General features: G+C 46.1%; 2 protein-coding genes across 2 annotated transcripts in view; one reads left to right on the forward strand and one right to left on the reverse strand.

Moving 5' to 3' along the window:
• Positions 1-17,178, reverse strand: part of ZNF268 (zinc finger protein 268) — a 66,499-nt gene extending 49,321 nt beyond the window's left edge. The window contains exons 1-4 of the mRNA XM_068562918.1: positions 17,038-17,178; positions 5,576-5,662; positions 3,935-4,061; positions 3,497-3,592 (exon numbers count right to left, since the gene is read on the reverse strand). Coding sequence (XP_068419019.1) covers positions 3,497-3,592; positions 3,935-4,061; positions 5,576-5,608 — 256 coding nt within the window. The 5' untranslated portion in view covers positions 5,609-5,662; positions 17,038-17,178. The remainder of the gene's footprint in view (positions 1-3,496; positions 3,593-3,934; positions 4,062-5,575; positions 5,663-17,037) is intronic.
• LOC137776442 (zinc finger protein 268-like) overlaps positions 1-18,574 on the forward strand; it is a 131,200-nt gene that overhangs the window by 100,000 nt on the left and 12,626 nt on the right.

Raw genomic sequence — 18,574 nt, forward strand, 5'->3', positions numbered from 1 at the left:
AGAAGCCACAGGACTGGCTACGACACATGGGATCAGGATGTTCAGTGCTGGGGTGGCAATTAAGGAAACCCAGAAAGCGCTGCACTGCCACGATGTAACCCAACTATTAATGATACAAGAACCTGACATGTCTCCTTGCTGCCAGGCCCTTCCCCCACATGAATTCTTCACATTCCTAAACCATGAAAGCAGCCATGTGGCAGGAAATGGCTTCTATCTATGTCACCAAAGCAGTACAGAATGATTACATGTGACTGACAGAGCAAACCTCTCAGAAAGGCCATGGGGTCGGCTGGCAGGGCGACTGCACAGAAGGGACCCAGATACAGGTTCTAACCTACGCTTTGCTACTACTAGTGGTGAATTTAGACAAGTTGCTAAACTTTTCAAAAATCATATTGCTTCCCTGTCATCTAAGGACCTATAAGGTTATCCTAAGTATCGTATAAGGTGGGCGCTCATAACCGATATGCTCACTGTTATCATCATCCCCGTCTTCTACTTTGATTCCTTTGTTCTGAGACACCAAGACTTAATTAAAACTGACAGGACTACCACAGGACACTAACTCAGAACCTGAACCTTAACTCACATTCTCCTGGACTTTTCGCCCTTCTGTTTATATGCATGCATATTACTGCAAATTATTTTCCCTGGTTCAAAGCCTGCGTTTGTTTCTCAATGCCTTTCAGCTAAAATGTTTGGTTCTGAAATCTAGAAAAAAATCCACTATTTACCCAATACCACCTCTTCCTACATAAGTGGGGCAATACTCTACTCTTACTTGGTGTATGGGGTGAATTGTGTTCCCCAAAGAAGATATGCTGAAGTCTTAACCCCCAATATCACAGGTTATGACCTTATTTGGAAATAGGATCATTGCAGATGTAATTAGTTAAGATGCAGTAGTACTGGTGTAGGAGGGGCCTAATCCAGTCTGACTGGTGTCCTTACAAGAAGAGGAGAGAAGATACAGAGGCAGACACACAGGGGAGGCGGCCATGTGAAGATGGAGGCTGGGTGAGGTGATGTGTCTACAAGCCAAGGGGCACCTGGGGCACCAGAGCTGGAAGAGGCAGGAAGGACCCTCCTCTGGAGCCCCAGAGGGCACACGGCCTGCCCACACAGTTCTAGAGACTTCTGACCTCTAGAACTGTGAGACAATAAATGTGTTGATTTAAGCCACCCAGTTTGTGGAACTCTGTTTTGGCTGCCACAGGAAACAATCCCTGGTAAACAATCCCTGTGCCAGGCTCCTAACTGCCTCCTTTGTACAACCCAAACCCCTTTCCCAGTCCTCATTTTCATTCCCAGCTCTGTTAGTTGCTAGTTTCTTCCCCATCCTGATTTCTTTTTTAAAAAATTGTGATTAAAACAATACATATAACATAAAATGTACCATCTTAACCATTTTTAAGTGCACAGTTCAAGTATTAAGTATATTCACATTGTTGTACAGCCATCACCACCATCCATTTTCATCTTGTAAAACTGAAACTCCATACCTATTAAACAATAAGGACCCAATCTCCCCTCAACCCAGCTCCCAGCAATCACCATTATACTTTGTGTCTTTATAATTTTGGCTACTTCAAGTACCTTACATACGTGGAATCATACACTATTTCTCCTTCTGAGACTGGCTTATTTCACCCAGCATAATGTCCTCAAAGTTCATCTACGTTGTAGCAAACTGCAGTATTTCCTTCCTTTTTAAGGATAAATAATACTCCATTACATATACACACACCTCTACCTTGATGAGTTTTGACAGGACGTATACCATCTTTTCCCTCTCCTCCACCCAGTGCATCAGAATCCCATGGAGAAGTTTTTCAAACTACTAATGCCAACTGGAAAATTCTAGAATGAACATGTGTGATGAGGGGTAGGGCTGGGTATGGAAAGACAAGTCTGGAGAAAGCGACAGAAAACACGGACGCGTTAAAGTCCTAAAAATCTTCCATGTGTTCTGTAACGTGGAAGATAACTCAGGTGCGTTATCTTCAAAATCTGCAGCATCCATTAATCAATTCATCATCTGAGTTTTTAAGGCCATCACCCGTTATACTTTTCATTTTGATAATGAAGTTCCCATAGCTTGTAGATTCCCTTAAATTCCAGTCGATTAAGCACATACATGGAATTTCAATATTTCTTTTGACAACAAATTTCCCATTAAAAATGTAAACTGCTGGTTATAGTCAGTTATTTTTGGATACTTGTCAACAGACATCCAGGAAAGCCTGCTAAACTGACACATGAATGGAAAAAATAAGGACAGGAAGAAATAGGGAAATGAAAGGAAACAGAGAACAGTCTTTCCTGCCATGGCCCCAAAGCAGCTGACTGATCAAGTACTTCCCAGTGTCTGAGGGACCTGCCCTGAGACAGGTACTGGCTACAGTCACCTACGAGGCCCAATGTAAAAAAAGTCAAAAACAAAATTTATGACATTTAAAAGTAGAAACAAAGTGGAAGCTCAGAAAAAGAAGGAACCTGTACTTAATAAGCCAAAAGGTTTCACAAAAAAGGACTGGAGGCGAAACACAGAGGACGACTGAGACACTGGCGACTTCATTCACATCACACTCACAGCCTGAGGTGCAGGGAAATGCCTGACATGAGTGGACGTGAGTGCCAGAGGATTACGAGGTGCCTAGACTGCACTGGGCCTGGGAGGCCATGTGTCCCCAGGAGCCCACGTGGGTCACTAGCACATGGAGTCGGCCATCGGCAGCAAGATCCAGACAGCAACCCCCCAGATGGCTGGGCTAAGGAGAAAGACATCAGAGCACTGAGCTTAGAGACAGGGGTCAGAGAGAGCATTGCTCAGAGAGAACAGAGCAGGAGGAAGATGAAGCACTGCTTTCGTTTCTTAACCCAGAAGGATGATCTTCTCTACACAGGGAAGCTGGGGAAAGGACTGATGCTAGGAATGCACACAGTGGTCTGCATTTTACAGATATTAAGATTAAAATGAAAAAAAATTAAATAAAGAGCTAGATTATAATGAGAAAACAGGTGTTTTTGAGAGCAGCAATTCTGGAAAGGAAGGAGGGTTAAGTCAACAGGGATTGGTGAGGCCTCTGCTGCAGTTTGCTAACCGGCAAAAAACAAACTCAGAGCAGGGGCAGGCGATGGGGTCCCATGGCAGAGCTTACACAGAGCAGCAGATCAAAGGCTGTGGGAAGGGACACAGGACAGGGAAAAGACAGGCAAAGATAACAGAATAATTCTATGAAAGATAAGAGAACGCAGATGCTTGAGTTAGTAGTAATTATCAGGAAAGCAATATGAACAGGGCTGGAACCAAGCACTGAAACAGAAAGATAATTTTCATGAATGCAAATGGAAGTGTGACAAGACTGTAGAAAGCAGGCTAGCAATGGGGAAACCGAAGCTAAATAAACCCAGTCCTCACCTTCGAAATGCAGAGAACTAGTGACCACTCTCGCCAGGGACTCCTGCCCGAAACGGGCGGTCTGGTCCTCACCTGGATGGGTCTCTTGGTGAATCCCTCTCTCCACCAGCCACGGCTCCTCCCCCTTCTCCAACTGCAGGATCACCTCTGGCTTGGGAAGCTGATGCCCTGTTCCCAGTGAAAGATAAAGAACTGGGCGAGGGTTGGGCGCTCTGGGCTGGACACAAAGAAGCATCCCAGTTCAGCCCCAACCCCCGGCCCCTTCAATAGTCCTGGGAGGCTCTGAAGAGTAGACAAGGTAGGGCTACAGAGGCGGCAAAATACACATTTCTTAAAATTCAACAAACCAATTTTTTTTTTCATAAAAGCAGAAGGAGCACGAAAACCCTGTTCCATGCCCCAAAGAAATTAGGTCCCTGGCCCCAAGGTCACACTCCAATGTATGCTTCAGGCTCTCCATACCTTTTGATCAATGAGGAACCCAAACCCCCAAACAGAGGTCCATCTCACCCAAGGACATCAGGTTTCTGTAGTTCTCCAACATCACATCTTTGTACATGAGCTGCTGAGCAGGGTCCAGCAGCTTCCACTCCTCCCTCGTGAAGTTCACAAGTATGTCCTTGAAGGTCACCAGTGTCTACAACACAAAGCAAATTTGAGCCTGATGTATATCTCTGCTCTCCCTTTCCCGAATATTGACAGAAAGAGAGATTAGGCAGATAGCACTTGGGTAGGGAAACACGATAGAACAGAATTCATTCTAGGAGTGAGTAGTATTTACGTTGAATTCTAGACAAGTCCTAAAAGGAATGGTATTAAGTACGTAGTGTCTAGAAACCAGTTCCATGTTATGCTTTCAGTTTAGAAACTGTCAGAAACACTTTCATTTAAATCAAGTATGTTGTAAACAGCTAAAGCAAGGAGAATCAGTTAATCTACACTTACGTGAAATAATTAGAACCTAATACAAGTCAGGAGAAGAAGGGAAAAACAGTCTTGAGCTCAAGTGCAACTTTACACTTAAGAGACCAACCTAGTCATGTTTTATGACCTAAAATAAATTTCCAAAACATTTTTCCTAAATATTGGTAGGCATTTAAAAAATGGAGAAGAGATTATATTTTAATAGTAACAAAACAATAGATACAGAAGCAAGGCCTTTATTAGATACATCAAAAGGATCTATAGATGACACACAGAAAAAAACCCATTTGAATAACTGAGCATTTCTCATCAAAGACTGTGAAGGTAAAACGACAGTGGAATAGTGGGGATTTTTTAATGCTGAAAGAAAAGAACTGTCATGCTAGAATTTCAATTATTAGGTGAAAATATCTTTCAGGAATGATGAAAAATACATTCTCAAAAAAGTTAAAGAAACAGGATTTGTTACCAGCAGACCTGCTCTAAAAAGAATGCTAAAGGTAATTCTTCAGGCAGAAGGGAAATGATACAAGAGAGAAACTTTAAATCTCAGGAATGATGAATGAGAAAGAAAAAGAGTAAATATCTGGGTAAATACAATAGACTACTTTTCTTCTCTTAAATCCTTCAAAATATGTAGGACAGCCAAAAGCAAAGACTATGCTTTCTGGTGGGGTTTTGAATACACGTAGAAGTAAAGTATGAGGGATCATCTAGGGGCGAAGCTCAGTGAGTCTGAAGGAGGGTCCCCCACCCATCTCTCTGTCCCCAGAAGACCCACCCTCCCCCGGGGCTCTTCCTGTCTTGGTTGCAGTTACTCCTGGATAATTACCTAACTTGTCCCCAAGCTCCTCCACAGGCAGTCCCCAGGGAGGAATTAACACACCAGACCCACACCCAAGACCACCAGGGACCAGGGAATCCCTCAGAAAGGCACCAACATCCCAGTTCTGTCATCATCTTGAAGGGAGAAAGCTTGCTGTGTGCTCAGTCATTCCTCACTGTGGACGAAAGAGCATCTCATCAGAGTCCTCAATATTTCACACATTTCTGTTCCAGTTGTGTTTCTTTGATATGAAAGGAAATAAAACTACAGCTATAAATAAAGCAAATAAACAGTGCTAGTCTATTGGAGGAAGTGCCTGAGATATGGACCCCTTAAGAACCCTTAACTAAAAAGGGATTCTCAGCCGGAAAACAAAGAAGAATGAAGGCAGCCCAACTTACGTGAGACCGGGCAGTTAGCAACTCGGCCTCCATGCCCTCCTCGTTCCTGACGCTTCCTGAGTAACAGGAGATCCCGAGCAGGTGAAGCTGCGGAAAAGGCAGAAACTTGAGGAAAGGTGCTGTGACCTGGGGCTCATTAATCGCGAGCCTAGATTCCCTCAGACCAACTGCTGTACCTATACATCCACACATCCAGACGACATCTGACTGTTCCAGAAATACACCTATAGTGCCCGAAATCCCCAGGAGTAGGAAGAAAAGAGCTCCGAAGACTGCCTCTCCCGCACCCTGCTATCTCTACAGTTCCATGCTAAATTTCATTTGGAACTGAACGGTTCTAATACATCAAATCCTCTTATTTTTTAAAAATCCTTTTTATTACTGAAGTATAGCTGATTTACAATGTTGTGGTAGTTCCAGGTGTACAGCAAAGTGACTCAGTTTTACATATATATATATATACTTTTTCAGATTCTTTTCCCTTATAGGTGAAAAGGGAATCATACGATATTTGCCCTTTCATGTCAGGCTTATTTCACTCAGCATCATGCTTTCAAGGTTCATGCATGTTGTAGCCCGTATCAGTAGTTCACTCTAATGGCTGAATAATACTCCATTGTATGGACCCACCACATTTTGTTTATCCACTCATCTGCTGACGGGTATACCTAGGAGTGGAATTGCTGGCTCATGCGGTAATTTTACGTTTAGCTTTTTGAGGACCCACCAAACTGTTTTCCATAGTGGCTGCACAATTTTACTTTCACACAAGTAATGTACAAGGGTTCCAACTTCCCCACATGCTTGCCAACACGTGTTGTGCCATCTTTTAAATTATATAGCCATCTTAGTAGGGGTGAAGTGGTATCTCACTGTGCTTTTGATTTGCATTATTTTCGTGTGCTTACTGGCCATTTGTATATCTTCTTTGGAGAAATGTATGTTCAAGTCCTTTACCTATTTTTAAATTGGGTCATTTGTCTTTTAGTTGTTGAATTGTAGTTTTTTATCTATTCTGGATAGTAAACCCTTATCAGATAATATAACTTCCAAATATTTTCTCCCATTCTGGAGGTTGTCTTGCCTTTGTTGTTGAAATATACTTTTGCCAAATATAGAATCCTAAGCAGACAGGTATTTTTCCTTTCAGTGCTTCATATAGCTCCACTCCCAGTGCTCCAGGAATCAGAGGAGCTTTCCAGCCTGGCCAGCAGTAATGGCCACAACCCCCATGTGAACGCCACATGCTGTTCCCTGCAGCTTCCTCCCCCTTGTGTGCTTTGTGTGATCACTCAGGGGCACCCTCTGCACTCTGTGAAGGCTGCTGCCCTGCCCTTCGCAGCCTCAGCTCTGCATTCTGGACTCAGGGTCTGCTCAGCCGCTCTCAGCTTCCCCTTCCTCTGCTGTAACCTGGAAACCCTCTCAAGGCAATAAACCAGGGCAGTCAGAGGGCTAACCTGCTTGGTTTTCCATCTCTCAGGGATAACTGTCCTTTGTGGTCTGATATCGAATGTCTTTAAACGATTGTTTCATGTATTTTGTCTTTTTGTTGTTGTTGCTGTTTGTTTGGGCAAGAGGATAGGTAAATCCCCTCCCTGTTACTCCATCTTGGACAGAAGTAGAAGTCTATAAACACTGCACTTTTAACTTGTTTTAAATTTAGATTGTATCTTTAATTTCCACCCTTTGAATACTAGGTTTGAATATTTTCCATATGTTTATGTTTATGGCTCTTTTGTATTTGCTTCCTTTTACATTGTTTGCCCCCTTTGTCTTCTGGAGATCTTAAGGATTTCCATTTCAATTCTACCCATACTTATTGTACATGAACAAAAGCACTAGGGTTTCTGACCCCTCACCAGTGCTAAACTGGTTTTCACCAATGACACCTGTTATAGAGGCACTGCTGGCCTCTCAATTGTTCTTGAACCTCTTTATTGACTTTGCTAGCCCCTCACCTAGTTTTCCTCTATATATCTTGGTACTTCTTAGTCTTCTCTAATGACTTAAAAAATTATGATTAGATGCAACTAGAGACTACCATACTAAGTAAGTCAGAAAAAGAAAGACAAATACCATACGATATTACTTATGTGTGGAATCTAAAATATGACACAAATGAACTTATCTATGAAACAGAAAAAGACCCACAGACATAGAAAACAGACTTGTAGTGGCCGAGGGGGAGGGGAGGATTGGGAGTTTGGGGTTAGCAGATGCAAACTATTATATATAGAATGGACAGACAACAAGGTCCTACTGTATAGCACAGGGAATTATACTCAATAGCCTATGATAAACCATAAAGGAAAAGAATATGAAAAAAGAGAATGTACACACACACACACACACACATAACTGAATCACTTTGCTGTACAGCAGTAACTTTTTCTTTTTCTTTTAGCCACATCGCACGGCTTGCGGGATCTTAGTTCCCCGACCAGGGATTGAACCCACATCCTCAGCAATGAAAGCACAGAGTCCTAACCACTGGACCAGCAGGGAATTCCCTGTACAGCAGTAATTAACACAACATTGTAAATCAACTATACATCCATTTTTAAAAATTAAAAATACTAATAAAAATTAAAAATTATGATTAGCTTAAATGTAGGTCACCCTTTGTTGCTTCTCCATCTTTCTCAGTCTCCGCCGTATCAATGGCCCCCTGGGCACTTCCAGGGCACGGAGCACACCTACTTGTTTTACCCCATGGTCCATCCCATTGTTGGCTCACGACAGTCTCAGTGTTGGGCTAGAATGAACAGATCACTCTGTCCTCTGCCCCTATGTCTTCCCCAACCTCAAGTGCATATTCCCAACTGTGGTTAACAGCATGCCTTCTGCAGCCAGACAGCCTGGGTTCAGACCCCACTCCACTGCTCACAGGTGGCTTCTTAACCTTTCAGTATCTCGGTCTCTTCATCTGTACAGTGGGGACTAAATAGTGCCTACCATAGGGTTATTACGAGAATTAAATGAGTCCATATTTGTAAAACACAGAAAACAGTGCCTGACACACGGTAAGGATTATCTGCTTGTTAATTAAAAACATACACGACATCTAGGGACAAGTAACGCAAGTATCTTTCTGGACTCTGTCCTCTTAACATCCAATCAGTTACTACAACCTGTAAATCCCCTCCTAGACGTTTCTCTAGCCCACCCCTCCAGATCCCACGGCCTTGGCTCAGGCTTGGCTTCCCCGCCTCTGGTCTTTCTCACTCCGATGAGTGTCCACATCAGCATCATCTCTGTAAAACACGTAAGTTGCGCTTCTTGATTAGAATTCTCTGCTGATCTCCCAGTACTCACAGGAAAATGGACCAAGTCCTCAGCAAGGATTTAGGGTTCTTTGTGGCGGGCCCTTTTCTCCCTCACTAGCCCTAAATGTCCCATCAAACTACCACCCACCCCCCCACATCCATGCTGCACCACCTGAACTGCCCAACCTCTTCACACGCCCTAGTCCTAGGCCAGGAAGCCTCTGCCCTTTCGTGCCGCTTGGTAAAATCCTACCCATCCTGCAAGATCAAACATCACCCTTTCCTATGTCATTCCCTAATTTCTCCAGGAAGGTTTAGTGTTCTTTCGCCTCTGTGCTCCCACAGTCCCTAGGACAGGAAGCAACATGAACTGAACAAAAGTACAGCCAGAGAGCACAGCTACCTGCCCAAGGTCATGTCTGCTTGGGGTGAGGTCACTGATGCCAGGCACGGGTCTGTCCTTACTGCTTTTAACCCTTCCCCAGAAACTTGAGTAACTTTAGCTGAACACACCAGCTGTGGGAGTTAAGACACAGAAGCGGACACGTGTTCTCTGTGGGGTATCATCAGAGGAGCACAGGCTCATTTCCAGGAGTCAGAATCCAGTCAGCAGGATGGAAAGGTGGGATGAACGCGTGTGTTCCTTGTTCACACCTTCTTGCTCCAGATGTTTACCAAGGGCTCACGAACCACATGCCAAGTACTATTCCAGGGGCGGAGCCCAGAGCAGCAGCTGTTCAGACAGGCCCCTCCCTCACTGAGCTCAGGTGAGTAAAGGCTGAAATAACCAGGGACGTCCAGCCTGCATAAGAAATTACTTGGGTGAAGCAAGAGAATGGTCTTCACACATTTACAGATCCTGTGGAACAGGGATAATATATATATTTTTAAACATTTTGTGTTTTATTTTTTTGGGTACGTTGGGTCTTCATTGCTGTGTGTGGGCTTTCTCTAGTTGTGGCGAGCAGGGGCTACTCTTCGTTGCGGTGCACAGGCTTCTCATTGCGGTGGCTTCTCTTGTTGTGGAGCACGGGCTCTAGGCGCACGGGCTTCAGTAGTTGTTGCACACGGGCTCAGTAGTTGTGGCTCGTGGGCTCTAGAGCACAGGCTCAGTAGTTGTGGCTTGCGGGCTCAGTAGTTGTGGCTCGTGGGCTCTAGAGCACAGGCTCAGTAGTTGTGGCTCACGGGCTCTAGAGCTCAGGCTCAGTAGTTGTGGTGCATGGGCTTAGTTGCTCTGCGGCATGTGGGATATTCCCAGACCAGGGATCGAACCCATGTTCCCTGCATTGGCAGGCAGATTCCTAACCACTGCACCACCAGGGAAGTCCACAGGGATAATATTTATTATGAGTTGTTCCAGAGGGCAGAATTTGGAAAAATGTGTGGAGTCACAAAGAAGTCAATTACAAGTCAATATAATAAGACACCATTAATCAAACGACACCTGGTAACAGATCAGGTCACGGAAAGAGGCAGGAAATTTCTAGTCACTGATAAACTTTCAATAGGATCTTATTTAAAAAGAAAAAAAAAAAAACTATATACAGCCTCCAGTTTACATGGACATCTAAGGTTCATTCCAGTGACTCTCCTGTTTTATGATTTAAAGCAAATAGTCTTATGTCACCCTAATTTCCCTTAACGCCCACTTCTAGATAATTTATTTAAAACTTTATCTAAACTGGCGGTTTATAGCCCTGACTGCACACTGGACTTTCCCCCTATATTAATAAATTATTAATACTTGGGTCTCATGCCACCCTTCCCTACCAAGAGAGTCTCATTTAATTTTCTGGGGAGGGAGCACTCCAGGTGGTTCTGACGTGCACCATGGTTGAGAGCCACTGATCCAAGCTGTCACGGAGTCTATTTAATTCTCAGTTCCTACCATTTCTTAGGGGTAATCAGATCCTTTCATCAGACACCAGATTTACAAAGGATCTTCTTATGCAACTGACCAAAACTGACTTCTCTAACGTAACAACAGATATTGCCAGGGGAGGGACACCGGGATGAGTTTTCATTTGTATTTAGGGAAACAGGAGGTAAGCTGATAACTATTGTGATCTTCTGTCATTTTTCTAAATCATTCCTGAACACTTTACTATGATCCCGGCTGTGTCCCAGGCCCAGGGGATAAAACGTGAGTGAAGCATTTATCCCTGCCCTCAGCAGCTAAGTCGAGCTGAAGAAACCGACCCCCATGGAGCACAGACGGCAGCCAGCACGAGCTGGGGGTCTCAAGGCTGAGTCTAGCACGAGCTGGGGGTCTCAAGGCTGAGTCCAGAGCACGAGCTGGGGGTCTCAAGGCTGAGTCCAGCATGAGCTGGGGGTCTCAAGGCTGAGTCCAGAGCACGAGCTGGGGGTCTCAAGGCTGAGTCCAGAGCACGAGCTGGGAGTCTCAAGGCTGAGTCCAGAGCACGAGCTGGGAGTCTCAAGGCTTAGTCTAGCACGAGCTGGGGGTCTCAAGGCTGAGTCCAGCACGAGCTGGGGGTCTCAAGGCTGAGTCCAGCACGAGCTGGGGGTCTCAAGGCTGAGTCCAGAGCACGAGCTGGGGGTCTCAAGGCTGAGTCCAGAGCACGAGCTGGGGGTCTCAAGGCTGAGTCCAGCACGAGCTGGGGGTCTCAAGGCTGAGTCCAGCACGAGCTGGGGGTCTCAAGGCTGAGTCCAGCACGAGCTGGGGGTCTAAGGCTGAGTCCAGCACGAGCTGGGGGTCTCAAGGCTGAGTCCAGCACAAGCTGGGGGTCTCAAGGCTGAGTTCAGAGCACGAGCTGGGGGTCTCAAGGCTGAGTCCAGCATGAGCTGGGGGTCTCAAGGCTGAGTCCAGAGCACGAGCTGGGGGTCTCAAGGCTGAGTCCAGCATGAGCTGGGGGTCTCAAGGCTGAGTCCAGAGCACGAGCTGGGGGTCTCAAGGCTGAGTCCAGAGCACGAGCTGGGGGTCTCAAGGCTGAGTCCAGCACGAGCTGGGGGTCTCAAGGCTGAGTCCAGAGCACGAGCTGGGAGTCTCAAGGCTTAGTCTAGCACGAGCTGGGGGTCTAAGGCTGAGTCCAGAGCGCGTCTGAGTTCAGGCAGATAAGCGAGGGTGGGGAACCATGAACAAAGGCAGGGCCTTCGACAGTGACGTGGGGGGAGAAGCTCGACGTGTGGCCGTCGAATGTGGTGCAGGGCAGGGAGCAGCCAGAAACAGGCCAGGTCGAGGTCACAGAGGCCCAAAGTGCCATCCTCAGAAACACAGACTCTTGCCTACATGCTGTCAGCTGGGCAATGACAACAGATGTGTCTGCCTTTGAGGTAGTTGTGTGATGGACTAGAGGGGGATGAAACACCTGCAAAACCAGGCAGGAGGGAAACTGTGATCTAGAAGACAGGAGCACAAAGGAGGGCAGCAATGGAATTGATTAGATGTGGTTGGGAATACAGGTTAAGGGTTCAAGGTGACCCCAGGTTTCTGGGTGACAGAATGGACAATAATGTCTGGGGGTAGGACTGGCTGTGCACACGGTGCATGAGCCAGAGAAGGAAGAGGGAGAAGGACATGTTTAGATGTGAGGGTTATCCAGCTGTATCACCCGCCATCCACATTTCTCTTCTACCTGGATCTACTCAAGCTGCACAGCTATATTCTCAAACAGGACAACTTCTTGAGGGGGAGTGGGGGTGGATCTTTAGTCACAGATTTGGGGGTGATGTATTCATCTACTCTGATGCGGGTGAAGGAGACAGATGGGGTCTAAGGGAGATTATACATCCCTGGGACATGATTCCTATAAAGCCCACCAGGAGACAGAATATCTGGTAAAGCTGGGTAATGGCATTATCAGATGACACCATGGCAGTGTATAAAATCAACCAAAGATACCATGGAGAGTAAAATAAACTGTAGGACCAGAAAATTGTGGGATAGGGACTTCCCTGGTGGCGCAGTGGTTAAGAATCCGCCTGCCAATGCAGGGGACATGGGTTCGAGCCCTGGTCCAGGAAGATCTCACATGCCGTGGAGCAACTAAGCCCATGCACCACAACTACTGAGCCTGTGCTCTAGAGCCCGCGAGCCACAACTACTGAAGGCTGCGCGCCTAGAGCCTGTGCTCCGCAACAAGAGAAGCCACCACAATGAGAAGCCCGCGCACCACAACGAAGAGCAGCCCCCGCTTGCCGCAACTAGAGAAAGCCCGCACGCAGCAACAAAGACCCAATGCAACCAAAAATTAATTAATTAATTAATTAATTTTAAAAAATCATGGGGATCTAAAAGGAATAAAAATTGTGGGATAAATTAGCATCTAGGAAGAAAACAGAGGAGAAAAGGAATCCCAAAAAGGAAGCAGAGAAAGATCCACCAGAGAATGAGAAGATCTACAGACAGATCTATAGAAGAGCTGTAGAGATGTATATCAGAAGCCAGAAGAGAGAATTTCAAGGAAGGGAGGATTAACAGAGTTCAGATGAATTAGGCATTCTAGTGCCCTGACTGGCTAGATGAGGGTTCACTAAAGCGGGAACAGCAGGCAAATTCCACAATAGGGCTGAAAAGTTTGGAGGCGAGAACAGCAACGAAAGGGCGGAGCTAGAAGAGGTGGTAGGATCAAATGGGGACCTGGGCGTGTCTGTGGGCGTGAAGCAGGGCAGGGGTGGGCTCAACAGCTGGGAGGGAGGGACCAGGCTTGCAGGCAGGAAGCCCGCAGCAGCAAGGTCACTGCCCTCTGTGCCCTGCTGCCTCCGCTGTCACAAGTCCTCCGACCCTCACCCTCTGTCCCCCTGTCCTACCCACATAACCCAGGGCAGGCTCCCCGTTCCAAGGTCCTCAGCTGAATCACATCTACACGGTTCCTGTTGCCAATAAGCTGATGTAGCCACAGCTTCTGGCAGTTAGGACGCAGATGTCTTTTGAGAGCTGCTATTCTGCCCACCACCAGGGCAGAGATGGCCTGAAAGAAGCTTCCAGCACCAGCAAGAAGGCTATGGAAGTTACGATCTGAGGCACAGAGGTTCCATGCACAGCTCTGATCACAAGCATCCACATTCTGGGCCCTGACAACCTTTCAACCTTCAATCCTACTGCACTTGCCCCATGTTCTCTAAGCCTCATTCACATGCCACCTTTTCCAAAAACCTTCCCATCGTCCCAGAGAAAATCCCTGGAGCCTTTTGCCCACGCTCCTAGCACTTCAACACTTGGCTCATTTGTCCACCTCCCTGTAAGATGAAGAACCACTTGAGAACTGGGATAACCTCACTCTAAAACCTGGAAAGAGGCCAGCACAGTGCTTTGTGCTTCGTATTTGTTCACTCAGCATTTGTCAAACACTAGGCGATAACTTGTGGTTTGTACATATGTCTGCCCTCAGGGCAGGCAATGGAGACTGGAATACCCAGTGCTTGAGGACCAGCGCCCATGGACCGGCGAGACCTTCTCGGGGATAGCGTTTCGCTTGGGCATATGGAGTATGTAATTCTTAATAAAAGAGAACAGATCTCTTAAGGTTCTGAATAAGTTCACTGGTATTTGGCATCTGTGAAGGACAAGGGATCATCAGCAAAAGGACCCAGCAGCAGAGACAGCAAAGACATACTCAAAGATACAAAAGGCAAAGATTGTGCATCTGTGAAAACTCAACAAATGGACACTCTCAGGTTGTGCATTTCTTTTTATGTAAATTTCACATCAAAAGCAAAAGCGAAACAAACATTAAATTCTGGTTAACAATGCACATGCATTCAGAAGTATTTCAGGAAAGCATACTGATGGCTGCAATTTACTTTAAAATGCATCCCAAAAAATAGGGACTGATGAAGAAAGGGACAGACAGATATATGTTCAAATTAGTATAGTAAAATGTTAATGGTAGAGTCTAGGAGGGGAGGTTATAAGTATTCACTGTAAACTTCTTTCAGTTTAGCTGTATGTTCAAAATTTTTCATAATAAAACATTGACCAGAAAAGGTAAGGATGAGACAGCAGAAAGGTATTGTGTGGAAAGAGGCAAAAATTATGCTCCTGGTGTTGGTTCTAAGCCAGAGATGCATATACAGCCGGTGACACACCAGTCCTGACCTTGCTTCAGAGCCAGAAGATTTAAGACCCTGGCTGATCTGAGTCATGCTATAAGGAAAAGTACAGGTGAAAGTCTATTGTAAGCAAAACGGAGATATCACACAATGAAACTCCTTTTTCCTTAAAACAAAAATTTTAAAAAACTAAAATTTTTTTAAACTATATGCTACTAAGCCTTCAGTGCTTGAATTATGTGATGAAAACCAAGGGAACTCATCATTTCTAGGAGTATTTTTCCTTTAACAGAAACATTTTCTCATCTAATTAAAAGGAAAAGGAATGAGTCACTTTCATAACATTTTTAAGAAGATGGAGATATAAAAGAAAGAAAAAATTGCATGGGGTTCTTTAAAAAAACAATCCTAGTAATATTTTCTTGGCAAGTGCATTTAAGCCATGAACAGAACTGTTCTCATTCCTACTCATCCTTTATTCTTATTTATGACTCCTAGGATTATTTTAAAGTTTTCTCTTATTATTCAGATACATTTCTAGTTAAAATTACTAGGTATCTTCTTCCTGTTGTGAACAGACTTTCTTTTACAAAGGTATTTGCAAATTTGTTACTGAGTACAGTTAAGCAATCTGTTTATATGCTCTTTCCAGTCCCTTTACTAAACTCATTGATATTAACTAAATCTCTTGTACATGCTGGGGATGTAGTTAATTAATAAGATACTGTGTCATCTCTTTCCCAGAAGGTACACCTTGTATCTATGTAAATACTATTAATATCTCTTCCTAAACAAAAGTTTGAGATGTTTATATAAAATACTGAGAAGCAGACTTCATAATTTAACTTATGATATATATCTCAAATACTGGCCCTGTGACTGGCACATGCTAAGAGCTCAAGAAATATGTGTTGAGAGAGGGAATGAAAGAACAAATGAACAATTTTCAAGAAGGGCAGGAATGTGTGCCATCCACTGTCCAGGAGGCTTTGTAAGAGAGGGACAATTTTAATGAAACAAGAGAAGAGGCGATTAGTTAGGTCACCGAAGAAAATTACTGCAGCGTTGAGGTAGTTTAAAAAGGGGCAGGGAGGGGTTGTGCTATTTATGTCCCAGGTTAACTTTAGTCAACACCGCTAAGGTGACTAATATTTTTTAGCTAGCACTTTGGATGACAACCTGTCTTCCCTTTTACTTCTTTTTTTTTTTTTTAACAGTATATTCTGTATATGAAGTAAAGATAGAACTTAAATTCTTCACCTTCTCCATATACTTTGGGTGGGATCTATGTAATTTTGATGTCAACCTCATCTTTCACATTCATACCAGGTGTTAGTTTATGTACAAATTTGATTCGTTTAACTGTCAAGGGAAAATAAAAATATAATAATTATGAGCTATCTCTGAAAAGTAAAACTAGGTTAAACACATACACACCCTCAATTAATCTATTTGATTAAAAAAGAAAACCCAACAACTGAAGATCAGGAAGCCAGGAGCTAGAGATGCCGAACCTGCTGGATCTTAAACACTGATAAGACAGGCAATTCTGAGGAAAATAACTGCCAAAATAAGTCTCAATAAGTAAAAAGTTTTTTTAATGAATATTTTTAGACTGGAGCAAGAAATAGAAATCGATCCAGCCCTTTCTGCCACCAAACTTCTTAAAAGTAGACCTACTTCATCAATGTTTGCAGCATATAACTTCTACAATATCCACGAATAGAATCCAGAAGTATATGTTTTTTAAAACCAGTATAACCACGTTGGATGTCTTTTAGGAACGTTAGGACATTTACTGTAAAGAAATTTCCCATTCTAACAAAAAAAGAGCATGATCACGTTTAACAGATGCTGGAAAGGCCATATGCAAAGTTTTAAACATCTAGCCCCAGTTGGGAAGGAAAAAAAAAAAAGAAACAGGAACAGACGAAATCTTATTTTGCATCGCTGAGAATATGTGGTTCAAACGCCCCACCACCGCCCAGCGCGTCCGGGCGTCAGGGTCCCGTCCCACCAACGCGAAGGCGCGCTAATCCAAGTGGCAGCGGGGGTCACTCAGGCCGGGAGACCACAGGGAAGAAAAACCATTTGTTGGTGAAAACCGTCCGCCTCGGCGAGGAGACGAGGAAACGGCGGCGCCGCCTCCCGCTAGGAAGAAACCACATCCAGCCCTCTCGCGTGTACCTGCGATCGGCACCTGCAGGCGCAGCACCGGGAGCGTCGCCGGCGGGGCTGCACCGTCACAAAGGCAGCGGCTCGGCGAGCGCGCCCACACCCGGGCCTCCGCGTCCCGCGCGGGTCCGCAGGGCGGGCGGCGGCAGCTCGGTCCCCGCCCGGCCTCCTGCGCCCGCCCGGCCCCCACAGCCCACGCCGCGCCCCGGGCCCTCGCGCACGCGCACGCGCTCCACGTCCACTCACGACCCGCCGAGAAGCGCAGCCGGACGCAAAGCCCAGAATCGCTCCGCGGGGCGGCGCGGGGGCTCCTGGGAAGTGGAGTCCCGGCCCTGGCTCCGCGGGCCTGGGGAGCGCGTGGCTCTGCTCCTCGCCTCCTAGCTGAGGGCCCTCGGCGCCGCCGCCTGCTCCGCGCGCTCTCGCCTCCCTTCCCACTGCAGCCCGGTCGTTCCCACGCGAGAGGCAGGCAACCCGAGGACAGGTGAGCGCGCAAGCGCGCGGACGTTGAGGAGACGCGGGAGGGGGGAGGGTGAGGGGCGCGTGCACCCGAACGGTGGGCCCTCCTCGGAGTTCTCCCCAGCTGGGGGGCGGGGGCTGCCGGGAGCGCCGGGCTAGCGGGCGGAGGCGGGAGGCTGCGTTCCTGGGGCCCTGGGTTCCCTGGGGCGGAGCGGGCGCCGGGGGGTGAGCAGGCCAGGCGCAGGTAGGGAATCTGACTCTACCCCGTGAGTGAGAGGAGCAGGGATGTCCTGCTTGTACGTCTTACTTTATCCAGGACCTGTTCTTCCATCTGTCTTAACTCCGGTCTATTGAAAAAAAAAAAAAAAAGCACAACCCAGAAGTTGACCATTCCGTTACGTTGCGCGTACTTTCTGAGGCCGTAGCCCGGGCTCAGCCTCTCCGAGAGCTCTGAGGGACCGCTCCCCAGAGGTAAGCAGGGTATACAGGAGGCTTGCAACAGAAGCCAGGTAATCAGAACCTCGGAAGATTTCTGTCAATTAACGAGAACCAGACACCTCAAGTTAATGACCTTAGCACTTTTCTGTGTGGGAAGATGCAAGAGCTTGGGCTCATTGAAGTCATTCCTTTGATAAGGATCTTAACTCTCCAGGGCCTAGTATCCTGCCTGTCTCCACCCTGAATCCCCTCAGGGTGTAGTCCGGACGGCTGCAGTGGCTGAGGACTTGAAGGCTGCAAACATCCTTTGTTTGCTGATGTGGCAGATGACATTCTTCCACAGTGCCTCCTCTTGGTCATAAATTTGTTTAATATTTGGGAGGCATTTCATGACCAGTTTTTTGGTTTTGGGGGGTTTTTTGGCTGCGCTGCAGCATGCGGGATCTTAGTTCCCCAACCAGGGATTGAACCCGTGCCCTATGCAGTGGAAGCGCGGAGTCTTAACCACTGGACCGCCAGGAAAGTCCCCATGACCAGTTTTGTCCCATGGCACTAGGAAGGCTCATTCCTAGATCAGGCAAAGTTTCTGTTGATAGGCCATTCGATGCGCTGGGTTTTTTGTGTTTGTTTTTTGTTTGTTTTTTGGATTAGGCCC

The sequence above is a fragment of the Eschrichtius robustus genome, chromosome 14, assembly GCF_028021215.1.
Source record: "Eschrichtius robustus isolate mEscRob2 chromosome 14, mEscRob2.pri, whole genome shotgun sequence".
Lineage (NCBI taxonomy): Eukaryota > Metazoa > Chordata > Mammalia > Artiodactyla > Eschrichtiidae > Eschrichtius > Eschrichtius robustus.